This window comes from Lepidochelys olivacea, assembly GCF_965140295.1.
Source record: "Lepidochelys olivacea isolate rLepOli2 genome assembly, chromosome: 7".
Classification (NCBI taxonomy): domain Eukaryota; kingdom Metazoa; phylum Chordata; order Testudines; family Cheloniidae; genus Lepidochelys; species Lepidochelys olivacea.
Window position 1 is genome coordinate 56,537,401 of NC_140417.1, and position 21,600 is coordinate 56,559,000.

Consider the following 21,600-nt stretch of genomic DNA (forward strand, 5'->3'; position numbering starts at 1 on the left):
TGCCGGGCAGAATGGGAGCATTCCAATGATTTGCTTTTTGTTTGTTCCTCAAACGGAGCAGCATGCTCAGCTGTCTGATACTTCCTGGAGCTTTGAAAGGGGATGGGCGCGTGCCTGCAGGGCAGCAGAGATCAAAACACTGAGCAGAACCATCAGGGCAGGCATTGTGGGATACTGGCAAAAGCCAGTTTTGTCGAGGAAACAATCAGCAGTGTAGACACTGGATCTTTGTCGACAATAAAGGGAGGGGAAAAGACAAAAGTCTTTCATGGGGTGGAATTTTTTTGTCGCCAAAACTGGGTGCTTTTCACGACAAAAGTCCCATTGTAGAGTGTACACTCTTGCTGTTTTGTCGCCAATAGAGAGTTTTTGGCAACAAAACTTGGTAACGTACACAAGGCCTTAGAGTAGCTTCTGTTGAACATCCTCCAGAGATAGTAATGGAATGGAAAGTGTTATCACCATCTAATGAGATCATATAATCCTCCCCTCCCCCCACCCCACTTCTGCCTTTTCTGCATTATTTAAAATTCTACCCTTCCCACCTAGTAATGGACCAATACCATAGTCAGAATTCCTTTTGTTCCTAACAGAGTTAAATTCTTTATTGTCCTTAACTTTGCTGGTCATAGACTTCCCCTTGTGTCTCTTTGCTTCCCTTACCAATTTTCTACCATTCCTAACTTCTGATTTATCTTCATTACTACCAACTTTCCCCTTCTTCCATTTTTTAAAATAATATCTGCCTTCACTTCCCTTCTAAACCAGCTCACACATTTATCCAAATACACACTTTCCCCTCAACTGGGACTTTTGGGGCATCTACTAGTGTTCTTAAATGATTTCCAATGATCATTCAGTTTTCTGCTTAAATTCATCCTCCCAGTTGATTTGACCCATAATTACCTCTCAGGTCTTACATACAATACTTTTGTTAAATATACCCCAGAATTATATTAGCCTTTTTCACAACTACATAACATTGATGACTCTCATTCAGTTTTGATCCTCTATAACCCCCAACTCCTTCTGAGCAATACATGAGTTATTTCCCATTGTGTACTTGTGCATTTGATTTTTCCTTCTCTTTAAGTGCAGTACTTTGCACTTGTCTTTACTGAATTCTTGTTGATTTTACAAGCCTTATTCCCTGGCTGGTGGGGTAGGGAAGGAAGAGATTCAAGAACAGAGCTAGGCAAATGAAAACAGTAGGGCATTTAAAAAAAAAAACAACAGTGTAATAAGCAGGATGAAGAGGACTCAACTCTTGGGGAAAATGGGTGCATTACAGCTCAGTGAGTTGTTGCCTTTCATAAGGTTGGAGCAAGCTCTTAGTTGCTTAACTGAGCTTTGAAATAATGATGGTTTAACGGTCTTCTGTTTATTCCATAGCTACTAAACTGTTTTCTCCTTCTCCTCAAACCTACTTTATGGAGTAAGATGACCCTTAGACAGACAGTGTGCAAAGTACAAAAGCAGGACAAGACGCTTTACAAGAGTTCAGTGAAAAAGTTGCTGGATAAAAATATAAATAAGCACATGAAGTTGAAGTTGCCTCTGTTCAATAGCTAGCCCACGTCCAGGCTAATTCTTCCTCATGAGGAGTCAGGGTTGTAATGGGGAAGTCATTCTTAGCTTTTTTTGCTAATTCAGAACATAGGCCAGATACAAAGAAGAGTGATAAAAACCATACACTTTATTAACCAAATTCACATGTCACACAGTAACTATTTCAGATGCAGTTGGAGTGGATTTGTAGATCTGGTTCAGAGACATTTTCATTTCTTTGCTGTTGGCTGTTTTGCAAGTCTTGTAACAACCAGGACAAACACCCAGACAGCTTCTTCCCACCTTTCTACAGCTTGCCCTGGTCTTGGGGGATGGGTATACCTGCAAAACTCATTGAAACTGAGGGGAGTCATAGGTGCGCCGCACTTCTACAAGGCCCCCATGTAACACTGCAGTAAGCTAGAGATGGATTCTGCAGAACTCCAGGGGCAGGGAGGCAGCTGCAGGCAGAAGCAGCATTTGGTGAATTAACTGAGGTTATTTAATATAAATATGAATAATACAATCAGCATAGTGTTCCTTATTTAATTCTACACTGCCACCCAGTTTGCCCTGTGCTGCAGAGCTCCAGAATGAAGATGTAGCAATTGTCAAGAGGAAACTGACACTTTAGGAAGCTGGGTAGGATGAAACTGGAAGGAAGGTAGTTTGGAATTGCAGAACAAGCAGTTTAGCTGGAAGTTTCTTCCCAATTAACTTTCACATCACTGACCAATGACATTTAAACTGCTGTCATTAGATTTCAGAGTGTACATCCATCTGAGCTAAATAAGGTGTTAACTCAGAGCTATTGCTTTGGCTGTCTGTAGACTGAGGCAGACAGTACTGCACCACTTTACATTCAGTTCAGATTAATGTTTTCTTCATAATTAACACCCAGAAACTTAAAAATGAAAGCTTTGATTTGGCTGCATAATTCTGTACTAGGAAAGACTGCAGAAAGTTTCGATGCTGTAGAACAGGGGTTGGCAACCTATGGCATGCGTGCCAAAGGTGGCATGTGAGCTGATTTACAGTGGCACTCTGCTGCCAGCCCCGGGTCCCGGCCCTGCTCAGCCCGTAGCCAGCCTAGATGGACAGAACCCCAGGCTGGCAGCGGGCTGAGCAGGGCCAGCAGCTGGGACCCCACCTGGCAGGGGCCTGTGGACAGAACCCCAGACCGGCAGCGGGCTGAGCCACTCAGCTTGCTGCTCGTCTGGGGTTCCGTCTGCCGCCCCCACTGCCGGTCTGGGGTTCCGTCTGCTGGCCCCTGCCAGCCAGCGTCCCGCTCAGCCCACTGCCAGTCTGGGGTTCCGTCTATCAGCCCCTGTAAATATAAAATGTATTGGTGGCACACGAAACCTTAAATTACAGTGCATAAATGAAGACTTGGCACACCATTTCTGAAAGGCTGCTGACCCCTGCTGTAGAAGAAGCTGGGCCCTGCTAGTTACTTATAATAAATGTATTGCTATTAAAGCTAGCATCACCAAAACCCTTTTGCAGTGTCAGGATGCAAGTCCCAAGGGGAGGGGTTTCTGGAGCGAGCTTCCCCCAAGCACAGATCAATGCAGTGGCAGCTGCTCAGCACCCTCCAGTAAGGGGTGAATTCTCTTCCAGCATTGCCATCCAGACAGGGAATCTGAAAGAGGTTGCATGCCGAGGTGCAGTGGAAGTCAGCAGCAGAACAGCTGAGGAAGCGTAAATTGATTCCATTGAAATAGAAAGAGCAGCTTAAATCCTGAAAATCCATATTCCTGGTTAAACACGGTACTAGAGTCAGTGTCTTAGCAAGGGAACCTGGACCCCAAAGATTCCTGGCTTCATTAACACTCATTGCTGTTTCTCCAGGGACTCTTACCCTTTATTTTCCCGTTCAAGGAAGAGGACACTGGTTATCTTCAATCACAAGTCACAGCATGCCATGAAGAGATGAGCTTCACCAATCTTGATTTTAGGAGGAAAAACTCTCTTGCCTCCAACAGTTTACAACATAAAGCAGCTTTTGTCTTGGTGTCCCCTGGGAGTTAGTGATCAGGGCTTCAGCCTCCTCCAGTGGCACAGCTGCCTGAAACAGACAGGTGCTTTGACTAGAAAGGCAATTCCTGCGATGGAAGTTGGGGGCTAGGAGGAGGGGCTGCATTACACAGTGACAAGTCTTTGCGCAATGTTAGTCTTCAGAACACTTTACAGACAGTAAGCCTCAAACCCCATGGGAGGTAGGTCAGTATCGTTCCCCATTTTACAGGTGGGGAAACTGAGGCACAACATGGTGAAATGATTTGCTAAAGGCCACAGAGAGAATCTGTTAGAACTAGGGCTGGTACCCAGGCCTGCACACAGACCTCAATTAATAAAGCATCAGGAGCTTTAAATTGGCCCACTGAGATTAGCAGCTCTACCAGTATTCCAATCGGAGCAGTTCCCTGTACTCACAATGCAGAAAGAAGGTTTTTAAAAGTGCAGCCAGTGTACATTAACTCCAAGGTCCAGTTTGGGGACAACCCTTCCAGTCTCATGAGGGGCATTGGTATTTCGGCTCCAGGATCACAAAGCCAGATTTAAACACCATCTTTGCCCATCCGCTATTAAAAGTTGAGGTAATTACAAGTGGCAGGATGTCAGAGGGGGAACATCTAGGCAAGCAGCCCAGGCACACATATTCATACCAAAGTGAGCATCATGAGGAGTTAAGTGAGACCATCACTGGGGTGAGATCAATTTTTGAGCTAGTTACTTGGAGCTCTGGCCTCTGGCTTTTAGCAGCAGGTCCCAGGGCTTTTCATTTCCTGCAATTAGCACATGGGAGAGTCGGGAGGATCTTCATTCTGCCCTAGATAGGCAGTCTAGATATGTACTGGGTCAGCTGGGGACTGTCCCTTTGCCCTCTTGCCCAGTTGGGGTTCACAGTTCTAACCCAGAAAAGAGAATTCTTGTCATGCAAGAGAAAAATGAAATGCCAAGTCAAGTCAGCTAGCTTGGGGGAGCAGGAGAACCCTTAATATAAGGTCAGTACCTGTGAGCTTTCAACCCCTTAGTTCAAGCCCCCTGGACTCTAAGCCAATCAGGACAACCAAGGCTTCCCAGTTGTTACTGAAACCTCCCCTCTATCTCCTGCAAGGAACTGGCCAGGGGATAAAGATTTAGGTACTTTTCCCATTCAGTGCAGCCACCATTGCCATGTCCTGCCCCAGCAAGTTGTTGAATTCAAGGGTCTCCCTCTAGCTGGCAATAGCACCCAATCTTGGGCTCCCAACCCTCTCCTGCAGAACCGGTATGGCCAGCCATTGTGCAAGAGGCATGCAACCACCCCTTGTGTGTGAAGCTCATGCCAGGGAGCAGACACTCCTCACCCTTAAGAAAGTTTGGCCTTTGAGAACAGAAGGGAAGATTAGCTCTGTGCAAGAGACGCACAACACAACCTGGGGGGTGGTGGGGGAGGATGGATTGGCAGGACAGAAGAGGGAGAACCTGAAATTTAGTGATGGGTTCTTGATACTCCTCCAACCCTTTCTCTCTGGCATTCACAGCCTCTCCAGTTCTCTTCCCCCATCCCTCTAAAGACTGCAGAGCAAAGAGCACTCAGGCTTTGGCTGGAAGGCCCAGGGAGCAGCCCCCTCTGAGGCAGATACTGATGCCTCTTCATAGGTCCAACAGCAGAAGTACTGGTAGCAATCAATTTCTTCCCCCCCAGCTTCATCACACCAGGCCTGTAATGCGCTGGAGAGCCAACAGCCTAGGGAGCAGGAGTCCCAGCAACTCCCAGCAGCACTCCTCCCACTAGTGTTAGTCCCCTTTTGTTTTGCCCCTCCCCTTAAAGTATGCCTCGCAGAAGAAGTGACAGAAGAGCACCAGGTAGCTGAGATACATTATGGACGACCAGAAGAATTGTTCCCAGGAGGTTGAGCAGATGCCATCCTGCATCCAGGAGTATGCCATGATGCTCACTGCTGTGCCCATCACCATCTGCAGGATCTGGGTAACGGTGATCACCATGGCAAATGGGCGTGGCACCCTCAAGCCCGCTGCCCGCACTGTGTAGTAGGAGTACATGAAGGCGTGGACACCGTAATTCATGGTCATGAACCAGCCGCCACCGGCTACCATGTCCTTATAGGCATACCAGGTGTAGAGCAGCACTGTGACGTGGTGGTACCAGTGCAGGAAGATGAGCCGTTGCTTCCGGAGAATGATGAACACCGTGTCACCTTGGGAGACAGACATCACTGGTCAGATAAGGCAAAGCAGCTGATGTGTTTTCAGGGTGCAGCGAAGAGATAAATCCATCACCTCACTCAACCCAACCAGAAATTTTATTCAGCCCAGATTATTTCCATGCTCCAAGAGGACAGACAGCCCCTCCCCCGTCAAACATGCAATGCTGCACTGAGAGAAGTAACACCATACACCTCATGGTACTGACATTTACCCACCCCTTCTCCCTTCAGGCAAAAAGGTAGTGGCAGGGTCTGGATTTGAATCCTAACTGACAGTCCTGCGTCTTATCCTGAAGTCCTCCTTCCTGTGTAAGTGACCATGCTGGGGGGACTGAGCTAGACTGAGGTTACTTGGGAGGTCACAGGATGGTGCTACACTGTCTGCATTGAGCTGCAGTGGATTAGAACAAGGGAGACAACTTAGACTGGCTGAATCAGCCCCTCCTATGAAGGATGGAGCCCTTTAGAGAGTCTGCCTGTAACAAGGGAAGAGTTTATAACCACGTCAAATAAAGCAAAGGAGGTTTTACACTCACCCAATTCCGGTACTTTGCTTAGGACAAACATATATGCCCAGAACTTGCTGACAGGGCCATTATAGAAGCCTGGATCACACACAGATCGTTTAAATCCACTGGTGGAGAGGACAAATCCCATGTATCCCCATGTCCTCAGGGTACCGATGATACTGCAAGAGAGCCATATGAGCATCATAGGACATGATTAAATCACACAAGGAAGGCTGATTTCTCCCCCCACAGAAACTCTGTCAATTCCATCCCCTCCACAGGAGAAGTAGGAAGCCTAAGTAATCAGCCTCCTGCCCTGCTGGGTGACAGATACTGCATTTACTCCAGTTACTGATCCTCCTTGTCTTGGGAAGCATAGATTTGAATACCCTGGCTCGCTAGCAGAACTACTTGGCCCTACTCAGACAGGGGCAGCCATCCATCCAGCCACAGGTCCCCAGGCAGCTCTGCCAACACATTTCACTCCTGAGCCTGCAGCACCCCCTGCCCAAGTCCTACTCCAAATTCTTCCAGGGCACCTCAACAGTGAACTACCACACACTCCGATATTCCAGTCTCTTCTCACCAGCTCTGCTCATACCTCTGAGCTGGAGTTTCAGCACATCAGGACAGGCGTGGGCCTCAAATGAGCAAAGGATACAAAAACCACTACACATCTGAAGCACAACTAGAAGTCTGAATTAGACAAAGAGCCACCAACTCAACTTGCTCATCTCAGCCCCTACAATCAACATGCACAAATGCCATTCTAAAGATTCACTGCCTAACCCGGTTCCTAGTGTCCATAAGACACGCTGCAGAACTCCATGCACACATGACATAGAGAGCTATGTGATGTGTGGTTCTGATCTGACTGGAACTCGATGTCACCAGTGCTAGATGGCTGGCTCAGTTTACAGACTGAGAAGTGATCTAAGAGTTTGTGCTGCAGGGCAAACCCCAGCTGGGATCTCAAAAATCCATTTCTTAACAGCTGCATGACTCTGCACTGCTGGCAGGAATCAACACTTGTTTGGGTCTGGAAAGTGAACAGCACAGACTTTGGGGTCTGCTATATGCTAGAAATACTAACTAGATTACACAGTAAGGAGCCATGTTTTAACCCTGGTAGATACCTAGGCTAAGCCATGGTTCCCCTCTCCTTCTCCACACAGCAAGAAATCAAGAGGTTGACAAATGTATTTAAACACAGCAGTTTTTTCCACTTCACACAGAGCTTGTCTAAGCTACAAAAGTTGACAGGGACAGCTAAGCAAGTCCTGAACACGGTTTAGCTGCAAGTGCAGACTAATTGCATTCAGCACCATTTTAGAAACTGAAGCTTAGAGGAGGCCTTCGCTAGAGCTGAGTTAAGAATGGATTTTTTCGGTTCAGTGGCCGAAACAAAAAGCAACCCCCCCCAAAAAAAATTGTTTTAGAATGAACAAAAAAACTGACTTTTGTTCTTTCTTGCAAAATGAAAATGGAAAAAAAAATCATTTCCAGTCAAATGAAACATTTTGTTTAACCTGGAAATTTTCATTTCTTTATTTAGGGTGTTGTTTTACTCATCTAAAAAGTTTTGAAACAAATCTAGCGACATTTCAAAATGAAACAAAGTCAAAGCCTTTCATTTCAAAAGTGTTAGAACAAACCATTTTGACTCAGAAATTTCTTTTTATTCATTCAGTGCTATTTGCTTAATTTGATCCAAATTCGCAAATAGTTTCAGTTGCCCCCAAACTGCATTTTTCAGCGAATAAACTATTCGGCCAAAAAGTACCATGTAGCTCCTGTCTTGCCAGCATCCACCCCAACTAAGGCAACCCTCTTGAGAGCTGAGCCACTTGTAGTGAGCTTTTCAGGAAAAAGCTAATGTACACAAAGGATTGGAGCCGTAACTGCATGGCTGAGTAGGAGAGCTTCTGAATATCACTGGTGTGATGACCAACAGCAGGCTGAAAGCAGTCTGAGTTGATGTAAGCAGTTGTGGTTTTTCCACCTAGAACTGCCTTGTCAGAATGACACCACCAATAAAATGTCACACAAGAGATAAGAAGCGAGGACTGTATCACAGCAACCCTGTGTATGCAGAAAGCCTTGAGTTTGTATACATGATGCCAGGCAATGGCTCCTGGGAAACCAAGACAACAAGAGAAGTGAAGAATATGTGCTCCCTGCCCCACCTTCAGCTTCAAGTACTTTGAAAGAGACGCTCATGCAGGCCAAAAAGTACCCCTTAAACTTGTGGGCTGGCTACCCAAAGCTGTCAGTCATTAAAGTGGGGATATGGCTTCAGAATGGTTGTGCATGGACTATCAGTACCAGAGCTTGTATGTGTCAGGACACTGCATAGCAAGGTGTCATTCCAGCTTCTCACATCTTTCCCTACCTCCTCCACCCTTACGTGGACCACGCAGGCCAGTCAGAATCCAGCATCACTCCCAGCCAGCTCCATCCCCCTCATGCTTCAGCATCTTACATCAATTAATCTCATGAGGATGATGGTCTCACTCTGCCAAACCAGCCAGAGCTGCAGTAAACAGGTGCTGAGAGGAGTGTGAGAAAACTGAAGGATCTTGGCTTGGAGACTTAAATTACAGAGCAAAGCTATGGTTGAGTCATTCTCAGCAGGCTCCTATCAGAGTCCCCACAGAGTTGCCAGCACAGTTTATAGACTACTTAAAGACAAAGAACTGAATCTTTTACACAGAGACCTTAGATGGAAGATTCTTATCTCACTTTTATGGTCTATGTGTGGCTGAAACTTCAAAAATAATACCTCGTTCACAAAAGAAATGCGTTTAACATAAACCATCTCATCCTTGCTGTTTTGCTATTCAGCTTTTATCCTCACTGCTGCAAAAAAGACCCTTCTCCCCCCATTTTGGGATCACTTCTACAGGGTTAGGAAACTGGGGTGGGCGGGGGGAAGGAAGGTTTTAAAATAAGGACTAAAATTAAAGCCCCATGGCCAAGCTGGGAGTGGGGAATTATCTGTGGTTCAGCAGTTTATCAAAAACCTATTGCCCCTTCTGAGTTAGCATCCCACGAGGAAATGCCTCCATGTCTCTCTCCAGGGTCAGCTGACATGGTGGGACTCTACGGCTGCCCAGTAACCACCACCAGCAGCAGAATAAAGCAAGAGATGCCGTTCTTACCTGAACAGGGCCAGGCTGAGTGACCACAGGACCAGTGGCTTGCGCAGGTCGTACCCTCTCCGCTGCTTCATGACATGCTGGCCTCCAAAGATCAGCAGCACGTAAGCCAAGGCGAAGGAGAAAGATTTACGCCTGTGAGTGGGGAAGAAGAGTTCTCAGACAGGCTGACACGTGGTATAGCACAGACGTGCCCCCTGCTCCTGGTGGGGCCTTTGCTAGCCCAGACAAGGAGGAATCTAATGGAGCCCTGCACTCCTATAGGTATCTGCTGTTCCCCTAGCTGTAGTCACGAGGAGCAGACCTTGACCATAAGTGGAACTGGTAGAAATACCCTTGGTGAGGGAAGGAAAACAAAGGGGATCTCTTACGTTAGGGAGACTTCCACAATGCTGCCCTGCCCCTTCAGATCCCAAGTGAGGGCTCAGCTGGCAAGGATTTTAAGCTGAGAGAACAGGGCAGTTTTATTCATTTACAGATTAGCTCCTTCACTGCAATTTCTGAGGAGGCCAGAGTTTCTTGTTTTGTACCAAGAAGCTCTTAGTACATGGAGGAAAGGGACAGTGTTCTACACAGGCAGCACTGAGGGCTGAACCTCATAACAGACTTGGCTGAAAAACATTATTCTGTTGTGCTGTGACGTGTTCTGGCCTTAGCTTCCCAGATTTGGGACCCAATTTTTGATATTCCATTCATATAATGCAGTCTGATTTAAAAAAAAAAAAAGGTGGGGGGGGGGAAATGACACCTCACAATTCACCAGTCTGGACAAAATCCAGTCCCCTATACTGACTATCAGAATACATTTTTGAAGAATTAAATTATCTTTAAAAAACTAAAGAATTATCTCCGTGGGTAACTAGAGTTTCACAAGCCTTTCCTCCCAGAGTCCTTTACAAAGCCTATACCAGCTCACACAGCCCCACTGAAATGCAGCCCCAGCAGCACACAGTAATGTAACAGGACAGGAAGCTCCTCTTTGGAACCCCTTCTTCAGGTAGTTGAAGGCTGCTATCAAATCCCCCCTCACTCTTCTCTTCTACAGACTAAATAAGCCCAGTTGCCTCAGTCTCTCCTCCTAAGTCATGTGCTCCAGCCCCCTAATCACTTTTGTTGCCCTCCGCTGGACTCTTTAGAAGAAGGATGTGGAAAAACTGGAGTGTGGGGCCCAAAACTGGACACAGTACTCCAGATGAAGCCTCACCAATGCCCAATAGAGGGGAATGATCACGTCCCTCGATCTGCTGGCAATGCTCCTACTTATACAGCTCAAAATGCCATTGGCCTTTTTGGCAACAAGGGCACACAGTTGACTCATATCCAGCTTCTCATCCACTGTCACCCCTAGGTCCTTTTCTGCAGAACTGCTGCCTAGCCATTCGGTCCCTAGTCTGTAGCAGTGCATGCGATTCTTCCGTACTAAGTGCAGGACCCTGCACTTATCCTTATTGAACCTCATCAGATTTCTTTTGGACCAATCCTCTAATTTGTCTAGGTCCCTCTGTATCCTATCCCTCCCCTCCAGCGTATCTACCACTCCTCCCAGTTTAGTGTCATCCGCAAACTTACTGAGGGTACAATCCACACCATCCTCCAGATCGTTAATGATAACAGTCATTTGAGAACAACCACCAGAATGTGCATGCTCCGCACAGCCCACTGACTTAACTCTAGCCATCATATGTCATATCCCCATCCAGGGGCAGAATCAAAGCAACTGGGTCCCTCTTCAACCATGCAGGAAGGATGTCTACATTCCTTTCTCTGATCCTAGGCCAATTCAGCCTAGGTCCAACGTTCTTTAGATTAGCTAGCTTCCAGGACCCACTGCAATGGGCTTACTAGATTCCTGGGCAAAAGAGACATTGCTGCGAGAGAATCCCTGCTCTTTGTCCCAGTATTGTTCGAATTCACACTGCAGTCACAAGGATGCCTGGTCTACGTGGACTGAAAATGCCAGATGTTTTACAGAGATGTTCGATGGATGGAGAGAGGCATTCAGAACAAGCCTCTGGGGATACAGTAGAATTATAGTTTGAAATGTGATCCACGGTATACTAGAGAGGGGACTGTACTCCTACGTCAGGAATCTGTATGAATGGTACTTATGCCTGTCATAAATATAAAGGGAAGGGTAAACCCTTTTAAAATCCCTCCTGGCCAGAGGAAAAATCCTCTCACCTGTAAAGGGTTAAGAAACTAAAGGTAACCTCGCTGGCACCTGACCAAAATGACCAATGAGGAGACAAGATACTTTCAAAAGCTGGGAGGAGAGAGAGAGAGAGAGAAACAAAGGGTCTGTGTCTGTCTGTATGCTGCTTTTGCCAGGGACAGAACAGGAATGGAGTCCTAGAACTTTCAGTAAGTAATCTAGCTAGGTATGTGTTAGGTTATGATTTCTTTAAATGGCTGAGAAAAGAGCTGTGCTGAATAGAATGACTACTCCTGTCTGTGTGTCTTTTTTGTAACTTAAGGTTTTGCCTAGAGGGATTCTCTATGTTTTGAATCTAATTACCCTGTAAGGTATCTACCATCCTGATTTTACAGAGGTGATTCCTTTACTTCTATTAAAAGTCTTCTTGTAAGAAAACTGAATGCTTTTTCATTGTTATAAGATTCAAGGGTTTGGGTCTGTGGTCACCTATGCAAATTGGTGAGGATTTTTACCAAACCTTCCCCAGGAAGTGGGGTGCAAGGGTTGGGAGGATTTCGGGGGGGAAAGGGCCTGTCCAAACTACGTTTCCCAGTAAACCCAGTTAAAAGTTTGGTGGTGGCAGTGGAAATTCCAAGGGCAAAGGGTAAAATTAATTTGTACCTTGTGGAAGTTTTAACCTAAGCTGGTAAAAGTAAGCTTAGGAGGTTTTCATGCAGGTCCCCACAGCTGTACCCTAGAGTTCAGAGTGGGGAAGGAACCTTGACAATGCCCTAGGAGAATCTGTACTTCAGTTGAAATTCAGGCTACTGCACAAGACTTTCAACCCCAGAGAACTGAGTCCAAGTTAAACTCTACTTAGTTTAACAGCAAAGAGGTTGCAGGTCTCAGGCTGTGGCCTGGTGGGCAGTATACGCCTGGACTGAAGTAGCAGGGAGACTTGGATGCATGAGCAGAGCTGGCTAGCTAGGAAAAAAGCAGGACATATTACAGGTCAGGGCTGTGGTATATTGGCAGAGATGTGCTGCCTTCCCCCCAAACAAAACGAGATTAATAGATTAAAGCTAGAAGAGACTGTTATGACCTGACCTTTTGCATACAACAGGCCACAGAACTTCACTGAGAGAGACCTAGCTCAGCAGGTACTGATAGTGACCACACCACTTGCCCACACTAGGCTTTGCTCTAGCCAGCACCTCCCTTTAAACACTACATGCTGAAGTTAAAACCAAACAGCATGGCAGAAAATGAAGCTCCCAGCCCACACTAGAGCAGCCCTGCATCATGAAGCCTCCCCTGCCACCCAACTGTATCCAAATCACTGCAAAGGCAGGATTCAGGCAGGGAAGTATCCCTGCACCAGGAAGTGCCAAGGCACCCCGAGTAGTAGTAGTGAACCCAGCTCAGCCAGGGTTAAGCTTCCATGATATCCAGTGTTTGCTAAAGAGGCGGAAGCAGGTTGTTTGTACTGATCAAGAACTGGATTAATCCCTCCTTCCTGCTGAGCCTGCACAGGGGTGTGTACCCAGCAAGCACTGATACTGACAGCTGGTGCCAGAGGCATTGCAGGGGTGAGTCGACATTTCACTGATCTGCAGCACTGCCAAGGGCTCTGTGATTCACAGCTTGCGAGTGGAAGAGAGGGGGCTGAATGGCTGCATTTTGTCATCACCCCAAGGGTTCTCTGACAAGACTCTCTGCTCTCGTGAGCTCTGTATCCAAGATGCCAGAGATCCAGCCTGTAATTCAGGAGCACAGGTCTCCACACTCCAGCCATGACACACCCCCCAGCACTATAAACTGCACTGGAATCGGGTTTAACAGAGAAATTCCCCAAATTGTGGTGCAGGGCCCACTGGGCATTTGCTAGTGAAAAGAGCTGGTCACATGGCTCTCACGCCTCTCCTACAACTGCTAAGTTTCATTAGAAGGCATTGAGAAAAATACACTCATACTTCGATGTTACTTTTCCGCCTAAGCGATTGCAGTTGTCAGAGGCATGCTACATGATGCCAAATGGAAGAGGAAGGTATGCAATACGCTCTGGACCCTGCTACGTGAAAGACAGGCAGACAACTCTGGCCACCTCCGCAGAATGGGGAGGCAAGGAAAATGGCAGGTTGTCCCAGCTCATCCTCAAGAGGCCTATCACCCCAGTAAGAAAGGAACTTAAAAATCCCTCACTAACAGGGGAGTGTCAAAGGGTACGGGGACACTGCAAAAATACCCAGTGGCAGTGAGTTTTAGAGCTTGGATCAGCTGACTCTGGTTCATTCTACAGGGCTAAAAATAGCAGTGTAGACATCCCCCTGGGCTGGAGCTGGGCTCTGTGACCCACCCACTTCCCAGGATCAAGCCCTATCGGGAACATCTACACTGCTATGTTTAGCCCTGTAGCATGAGCCCCAGTTCAGTTGACCAGGCTCAGACTTACTGCCACAGATCTTTTTCCTTTTGCAGTGCAGTTGTACCTAGAGGCCAGCTGACTCAGTGAAGAAAATCCCAGTGGGACTAAGGTCATATCTCAGCCACTATCCATGGAACAGTCCAGAAAACACCCCTCTCCACCCTCCACAAGACACCCTAGAGTAAACAGCTACTCCCAGCATTGACTAGTTGTGCATGACGCATGCTGATCTTTGCACCCATCCGTTTCCATTCCTGCCTACGTACTGAACTCCTGCCAAGTGCTGCCAACATGGAAGCTGCAGAACACAGATGGGGTTGAATACCAGACCCACATCAGCCTGAGCAGCCCCAGCAGAACACTCTGGTAGTGGTTTGTGTGCAACTTCATCTTCAATATCAAGGAGGACTGCTGTATGCAGTGGGCGATCTGGTAACCTCACAGACATGTACGCTGATGAGTCAACATAATCCCCTCTCAAGGGGCTGAGCTCATTTGCTAGAAGACTTCACACACTCCTCACCCTACTGGAGTGAGACAGGTCTGAGAAACAGTTCAAGCAATACTGTTGCCCACACCAGCTCTAAGGCCCAAGATTCAGCTGGCAATTCTCCTGCCTCCCACCCCAAACCCAGCCTCCCAGGCTATTCCAGCTGGGCGTTCAGTCCCATGGGAGCAGTGAAATCCATGGGATCTGGGTTCCACCAAGGATGAACTGAGCCCAACAGGCCCAGAAAGGAGTGTATCTGTGGATGGTAAGAGTGGACAGAAGTTTCCTATTAAACAGAAGGACCCTTGTGCCAGGGTCAAAAGAGAAGGACGATGCTCCAGTTCCTCATGAAGCTCAAGTTACATCCACAGAGTTGCAGCCAATATGAAGCCGCTCACACTAACACACGGTAGTAGCCATCACTAAGCAGTATTTTAAGCAGCCTGGTGATACTGAAGCCCCCTGTGGCTATACATAAATATAATACCAAGTGAGCTCAGGGACGCATTGTATTAGGCTCTCAACATACCGAGGAGATGGCCCTTGTCCTGGTGAGACAAGAGTGACCAAGGGCAGGCTGGAAGTACTACTAGATACATTTAAGAGATGGGAAACTGAGTCAGATTAAGCAACGTACTTGGTCACACCTAGTCTGAGGCAGAGCTGTCTTCTCAATTCCTAATCCAGTGCTTTGACCACAAGACCATCTTTCCTGGTTCAGCAGCATTGCCTGGTATCGAGCAGAACCATCAGCCAATCCCAACACACAGTCAGCCACCAGGAAAGGGGCCTCCTTCACAAGAATACTTATCAGGCACTTTCATTTTATAAGTCTGAATTTGAACTCTAATCCAGCTCTCAGTGCTGGCAGTATAGGGGTGTGAAGCAGATCTCGGACACCAGGGGGTGTATGTGGCACAGCACACTTGGGCCAACCAGCATCTTACCAGTTAAGACAATGCCACATGTTGGACAGCCATGACCAGGAGGGAGTTAGATTGATTTCTCTCCTACAAGCCACTGCCTCATTTTGAGGAAGTGACGTCTCAAAAGCAGGATGGCAGACAGTTCAAGAAGAAGGGCATGTGTTAATTTCACAGGGCAAAGATGCTCTCTCTACTCCAAATGAGCCACTGCCAATGCAAACAACTTAGGCCTGCTATGTCCTAACCAAGCCACCAATACTACCCCAGTCAGGCCAAGTTGCCATTTGAGCTGTAATTGATCGCTTACAAAATCACAGTAACATAAAGAAAGGTGATCGAGAAGGTATAGAAAAGAGATTGAATATGTATTAACAAAAGAGGGCTGCTGCTCTGACCCAAGGACTCTGCTGAGGTCACAACTTGCAAACAAGAGGAGTTTGAAACCAGAAGTTAGACAAACTTGATGGATTGGAAGTCACACTGAACGGGGACTCTAGAGAATGAGAAAGATCATGGGCTCCTGAGGTGTTTGCTTGGGAAATATCCAAAGGCCTCTTCTTTGTTCCAGAATCCTCCAGGTTCACAGGGGAAAGATGGAGCCATCCAGGTGTCAACATGTCAGTGAGGACATTGGACCATCACGGCCGAACCAGTGAGGACCCCAATTTGATTAATGGAATCTTCCACTATTTCTCACCTAGTGCGGAGATCAGCTGTACTGCATGGCATCAGCACAATGGCATGAAGCAGCCTAGCTTGCCCGAGAGAAACCAAAGAAAGAGGCACCTGCCAAAACCTGCCAGGGCTCAGAGGTGTTACACACATTGGCCACAATAGGTGCATGAGCTGTCTGTGACTGACTTGTGAATGTCAACAGACAGCCATTCTTCTCCATCCTGCTCTCTTTAGTCTGTTAAAGGCAAGAGTAACTTAATAGCAAACAGCGAGTTCAAGGTCCAGCAACAGAATTAACCTTTCCCCCATCCCACACAAGGAGGGCTCTAAGGCCTGGTCTACAGTGGGGGAGGGGGGGAAAAAATCGATCTAAGTTATGCAACTTCAGCTACTTAAATAATATAGCTGAAGTTGATGTACTTAGATCTACTTACAGTGTCTTCACTGCGGTAAGTTGACTGCTGACGCTCTCCTGTTGACTCCACCTGCGCCTCTCACCCCGGTGACTCCACCGGGGTCAATGGGAGAGAGCTCGGTGGTTGATTTATCGCGTCTAGACTAGACGTGATAAATTTACCCCCGCTGAATTGATCACTGCCCATCGATCCAGTGGGTAATGTAGACAAGCCTTAAGGCAGTGGTTTTCAAACTTTTTCCTGGTGATCAAGTTGAAGAAAATTGTTGATGCCAGTGACCCAGTGGAGCTGGGGATGAGGGGTTTGGGAGGGGCTCAGGGCTGGGGCAGAGGGTTGGAGTGCGGGGTGAGGGCTGTGGTCAGGAATGAGGGGTTCAGGGTGTGGGAGGGGGCTCTGGGCTGGGGTGCAGGCTCTGGAGTGGGGCCAGAGATGAGGGCTTTGGTGTGTAGGAGGGGGCTCTGGGTTTGGGGAGGGCTCAGGGCTGGGGTACGTGAATGGGCACAGGAGGGGTGCACAGGCTTACCTGCGGCGGCTCCTGGTCAGCAGCGCAGCAGGGGTGCTAAGGGAGGCTTCCTGCCCGCCTTGGCACTGCAGACTGCACTGCACCCCGCAAGTGGCCAACAGCAGGTCCGGTTCTTAGGTGGAGGTGCACAAGTGGCTCCACGCGGCTCTTGCCCACAGTCACCGCCCCCCTCTACAGGCACTGCCCCCCAGCTGTGTGGAGCCTGTGCTCAGGGTGGAGTCAGTGCACAGAGCCCCATGGCTCCCCCGCCTAGGAGCCGGACCTGCTGCTGACTGCTTTTGGGGCACAGCACAGTGTCAGAACAGGTAGGGACTGGCCTGCCTTAGCTGGGCAGCACCACTGATGGTATTTTTAACTGCCCAGTTGGCAGCACTGACCAGAGCTGACCCAGTGCCTTATATTCTGCGACCCAGCACTGGGTCGCGACCTGCAGTTTGAAAACCACTGCTCTAAGGGACTTTGGTAAGAAACTCTAAGATAAGGGACGAATAGACACTCTCTGAAAGAGGACTTTGGTGAGTTTTGCATAAGATTTGTTTTGTGAATAACTGTTTAATTTTGATTTCAAAATGCTTGGTTTCATTTTGAATTCTTCCATCTATTCCATTAATAAACTTAGCTTTGGGATGAATCTCTCACCCTCTCCCATAGCATTTTTGCCATGGGACTAAGCAAGCGAAGGTTTCTCCTCCAAATGTAAACCATGCTTTCATAATTTAACATTGTGTTAATGACACTGTCACTGCATCCATGACAACCAGCCCATTCATTCCATCAAATGCTTACAACGGTTCACCACAAAGTAATCAAATGCTCTGGCATTTTGAGAAGACACCCCTCTCCAAGAAAGTTTCACTCTGAGCCTCTCCCAATCATGGCCTAAATCCTTCTAAACTGCACTACACCAAGAACAAACAAATTAAGTTTGCTCCAGAGATGGTTACCAACCCTGTATTTTTCAGGAGCTGAAGGAGAGTCTGTGTAAGCTAAAAACCTGGTCTCTCTCACCAACAGAAGTTGGTCCAATAAAAGAGACTACCTGACCCCACCTTTGTCTCTCTCTCCCAACCCATATTTCCATGCTAGGAACCAGGAATGCACAATAGATGTCCAAATGGAAACAGGGTGTGGTCTAGTCTTTTAGAATTAGCATTCCCAAAGAGCAAGCCACTATTTTTACCCCAGGTTCAGGGAGAGATTTTGAAAAGGGGAGTGTGTGTGCTGTGGGTATTTGTCATCTAATCTCAGCATGCAGAAGAAATATTTATGAAGTTCAATACAACTCAGATGTTTTAAGTTCTGGTGTCAAATTAGCTGGACCTAAACCAAAACCCTGGATGCAAACCACTTCAGGCCTTTGGGGGTTTAGAATCCTGACAAATCTTGTGGCTCAGTGCAAATCTTAGCAGGCCAGGAAAAGCCTATTGGCTGCCAGCCCAGAAATACCAAGTGTGGACAAATCAAATGCAGCTGCAACCTGTCACCCCACATGAGAAGATCCTGGTTATGTCAATTTGCATGTGGCTGAACTGAAGATGCAAACAAAACATGGCCTCCTAGTTCTACTCAAGTTTCCCTGTAAATTCCAACTGCAGAAGTGAATGGATTTCCCTGTTTCATGGAGTAACTCCTCCTCTGGCCGGTTACATTGCAACCGTACTACCCTACGAGGCTAGCAGCATACAGGCTCTTCCTGTTATGAGGCATGGCATGGGATGACGCTGCTGTTCAGCGGCATGTGCGAGAAAGAGTCAGGAGAGCAGTTTTCATTTTCAGCCTCAAGCTAGATGTGCTTGTCAGTTGACACATCAGAGTTTTAAGTACAGATCAGTCCAGTAATTTTCCCTTAGGAAAGGGACAAAAATGACTTCATGACACACCCTTGCCACAAGAAAAAAAAAAATATAGCACCATGTTTTCTTGTCAGACATATAGGTTATCCTATACCACATTACCTCATTAGAAGTTTCCTAGCATGCAGAAAACTTTGTAATCTTGGGAAGACACACTTTCAGGAAGTATAACAGTGCTGTGTGGAATCAGCAGCTGCTCCAAGCAGGGGACATCCCTCTCCCACACACTATCCTCATCTCCCAGAATAGTCGATGGTACATTGTTCCGGTCCTCTGAAATACCAATATACCATAACCGCCCCATGCAATCACTAACCTCCAAACCTGCAGGCCACCGAGCTCTGTAAACTAAACATTGGCAATGCCCACTAAACCCTGCCTGTGTCTGAGGCAAAGCCCCCAGATCCAGATTCATTTTATTAGAGAAGATCTGGGGCCATAATTTTTATAACACCTTAAATAACAGGCAAGACCTCGGTGATTGTTTTACATGTTCTACCTAAAGGGTCACCTGAGCAAGGCTATTCAAAAAGCCAGAGAGCAAGCACATTAAGTCCAAGTATGATGCAGGAAGCTTCTCTCCAAATACAGTTCTACCACCCCACCCCTAAATTCTGACCTACAGCAGCCCCTCCTGTTCCAGTCTTGGGGACAACCCTGGTCAAGGGCAAGCCCCTACATACAGAACTCAGGACCTCACACACAGACGGACTGTATTAGAAGGCTCTTTAAAGGTTATTTGTAACTGTTTTGTTTCAAGCTGCTGCTCTTCACCCTAAAATCTTTCTGCACTCAGCAAATGCAGATTTGGTTAAGCAATCTCTGTACACTAGGTAAAATGGCTGAGTCATTATCACTATTATTGCTACTCTAAAGGTGCTACTTAGGGTACGTCTATACAGGGATAGAAGACCCACAGCAAGGCTGGCAGCTGGCCTGGGTCAGCTAACTCAGGACTAAAAATCGCTGTGTAGACGTTCTTTTTACAATGTATGTTTGTGTCAAGGGAAGAAAGAGAGTTCAAACAAGAATTGAGTATAAAGATGCTGCTCTCGAACATCTCCTTTGAGACACAGAAAACAATTGCACATTGAATGATGTTTTATGAAATCTAGCAATTGTTCACTAATCTTGTACAATGGGTTTCACTATCCAAGCCAGTAGCATAAGAAGTTTAATTCTTGGCTCTCAAAAGGACCTCAGAGGCATAGGTTTATGAAGGTGTTGAATATGAAACTTTCACCAGCAATTTTAACTCTAAATGCATACTGAAGTAAACAGGGTAGTTAACCTAGTTTTATTTCAGGACAGTTGCTCTATTAACTGAGTTGCATCTCCTTCTGGAAGGCTATATGGATTTGGCTTTTGTATCTGCTCAGTTTTTCATTCAGATTATAGTTTTGTTTCCTATTTTACAATCTAGCACCTCTTTCCCAAAAGATTGACAGAAGCTACAGGTACACATTCTTCTGAGTTGGGTCACAGATTATAAAGCAAGAAAGGACCACTGTATTAGTCTGACCCCCTGCATAACCAGCCTCTTACAGGACTTCCCCGATTAATTCCCATTTGAACTAGAGGAGCAGATCTCTTAGAAAAGACCCACTCCAGTGATGGAGAATCCACCAGGAGACCCTTAGTAAATTGGTCCAGTGGTGGATTACCCTCACTATTAAAATCTGTGCCTCTGAACGTCACGTCCAGCTACCAGCCTTGCTTACATGAGGCCTCAGCTTCATGGAGCATCTCCAGGCTGACGCTAGGGTTTGCACCCCTTCCTGCCTGCACGGGGCGCTCCGGCCACTCGCTCGCTTTAGCGCTGCTCGGCTCGGTGTAGCAGACGGGTCCCCGCTGCTGCGCCGCAGGCTCCAGTCCAAGGTACTGGCCAGCCCGACCAACCCCACCCCAGCCCCGCGGAGCCAGCCCGCCGCCCCGGCAGCGCTCACCAGTTCTCCCGCATCCACTGGATCGCCTGCAGCTCGTCGAAGCGCCGCTCGAAGTCGTACTCCTGCGGGCGGCGCAGCGCGGAGAGGTTGGCGCCCAGCAGCTCCATGCTGGAGGCTCGGGGCCGGGGCCTGCAGGAGCAGGGGGGTCGGGGCCGGGGCAGGTCGCACCAGGCCCTGCAGAGGGAGGCCGGCGCGGGAAGAGAAGGAGCCGCCGGCCGCAGCCAGGCTGCAGGTGACGCGCTCCCGCCGCCAGCTCAGCCAATTGATACAGCTTAGACCCCGCCCCACCTGCAGCCGCGCGAGCGGCCCCGCCTACCTACCTCATGACTGACAGGCGGCTGCGCGCCCCCCCGCCGCCGCCGCCTGGGTCCAGGCTGCCTCTCCCTTTCCGCACCGGCACAAGGCTGCAGCCTGGTCCTTCCCCCGCCCCCGCCCCCGCCCCCGGCCCCGGCCGCGCTGCTCGTCTGAGACGCCCAGCCCTGCTACCCGCAGAGCCGGACCCGGACCCCACACCGGGCACTGGCAGCAGGAAGCTCGCAGCCTACTTATCTGTCGCCTCCCCCAAACTGCTGCTGGCAATTATGTCTAAATCAGAGGGGCCAGAGTCCTTGGCCCTGTAAAGGTGATTTCCCTTCAGTTACACTAGTACAGGGCCTTTATCCTCAGAAGCCCCAACCCCTAGAAGGTAGCCATCAGTTCCCCCACCCAGTACCTGATACCCTCTCTGACCCAGGCTGCCCTTTCTCTAGCCACCCCCACTGTCTCATTAACATGCACTCC

General features: G+C 47.9%; 1 protein-coding gene across 1 annotated transcript; it reads right to left on the reverse strand.

Annotated features, from left to right (window-relative positions):
- Window positions 1–1,678: 1,678 nt before the first annotated feature.
- ELOVL3 (ELOVL fatty acid elongase 3) lies at window positions 1,679–21,067 on the reverse strand. The gene is made up of 4 exons (XM_084633095.1): window positions 20,821–21,067; window positions 9,436–9,567; window positions 6,302–6,453; window positions 1,679–5,756 (listed from the first exon to the last, which is right to left on the reverse strand). Exons 1-4 carry the CDS (start codon window positions 20,925–20,927, stop codon window positions 5,335–5,337), a joined length of 813 nt encoding a protein of 270 aa, XP_084489221.1. The 5' UTR covers window positions 20,928–21,067; the 3' UTR covers window positions 1,679–5,334.
- Window positions 21,068–21,600: the final 533 nt, after the last annotated feature.

Coding starts and splice junctions, on each gene's coding strand:
- ELOVL3 (XM_084633095.1), bottom strand. CDS start 20,927: ATGGAGCTGCTGGGCGCCAACCTCTCCGCGCTGCGCCGCCCGCAGGAG. Junction 6,454..9,435: donor CTCAGCCTGGCCCTGTTCAG/GTAAGAACGGCA, acceptor GCTCTCTTGCAG/TATCATCGGTACCCTGAGGA. Junction 5,757..6,301: donor AAGCAAAGTACCGGAATTGG/GTGAGTGTAAAA, acceptor CTGTCTCCCAAG/GTGACACGGTGTTCATCATT.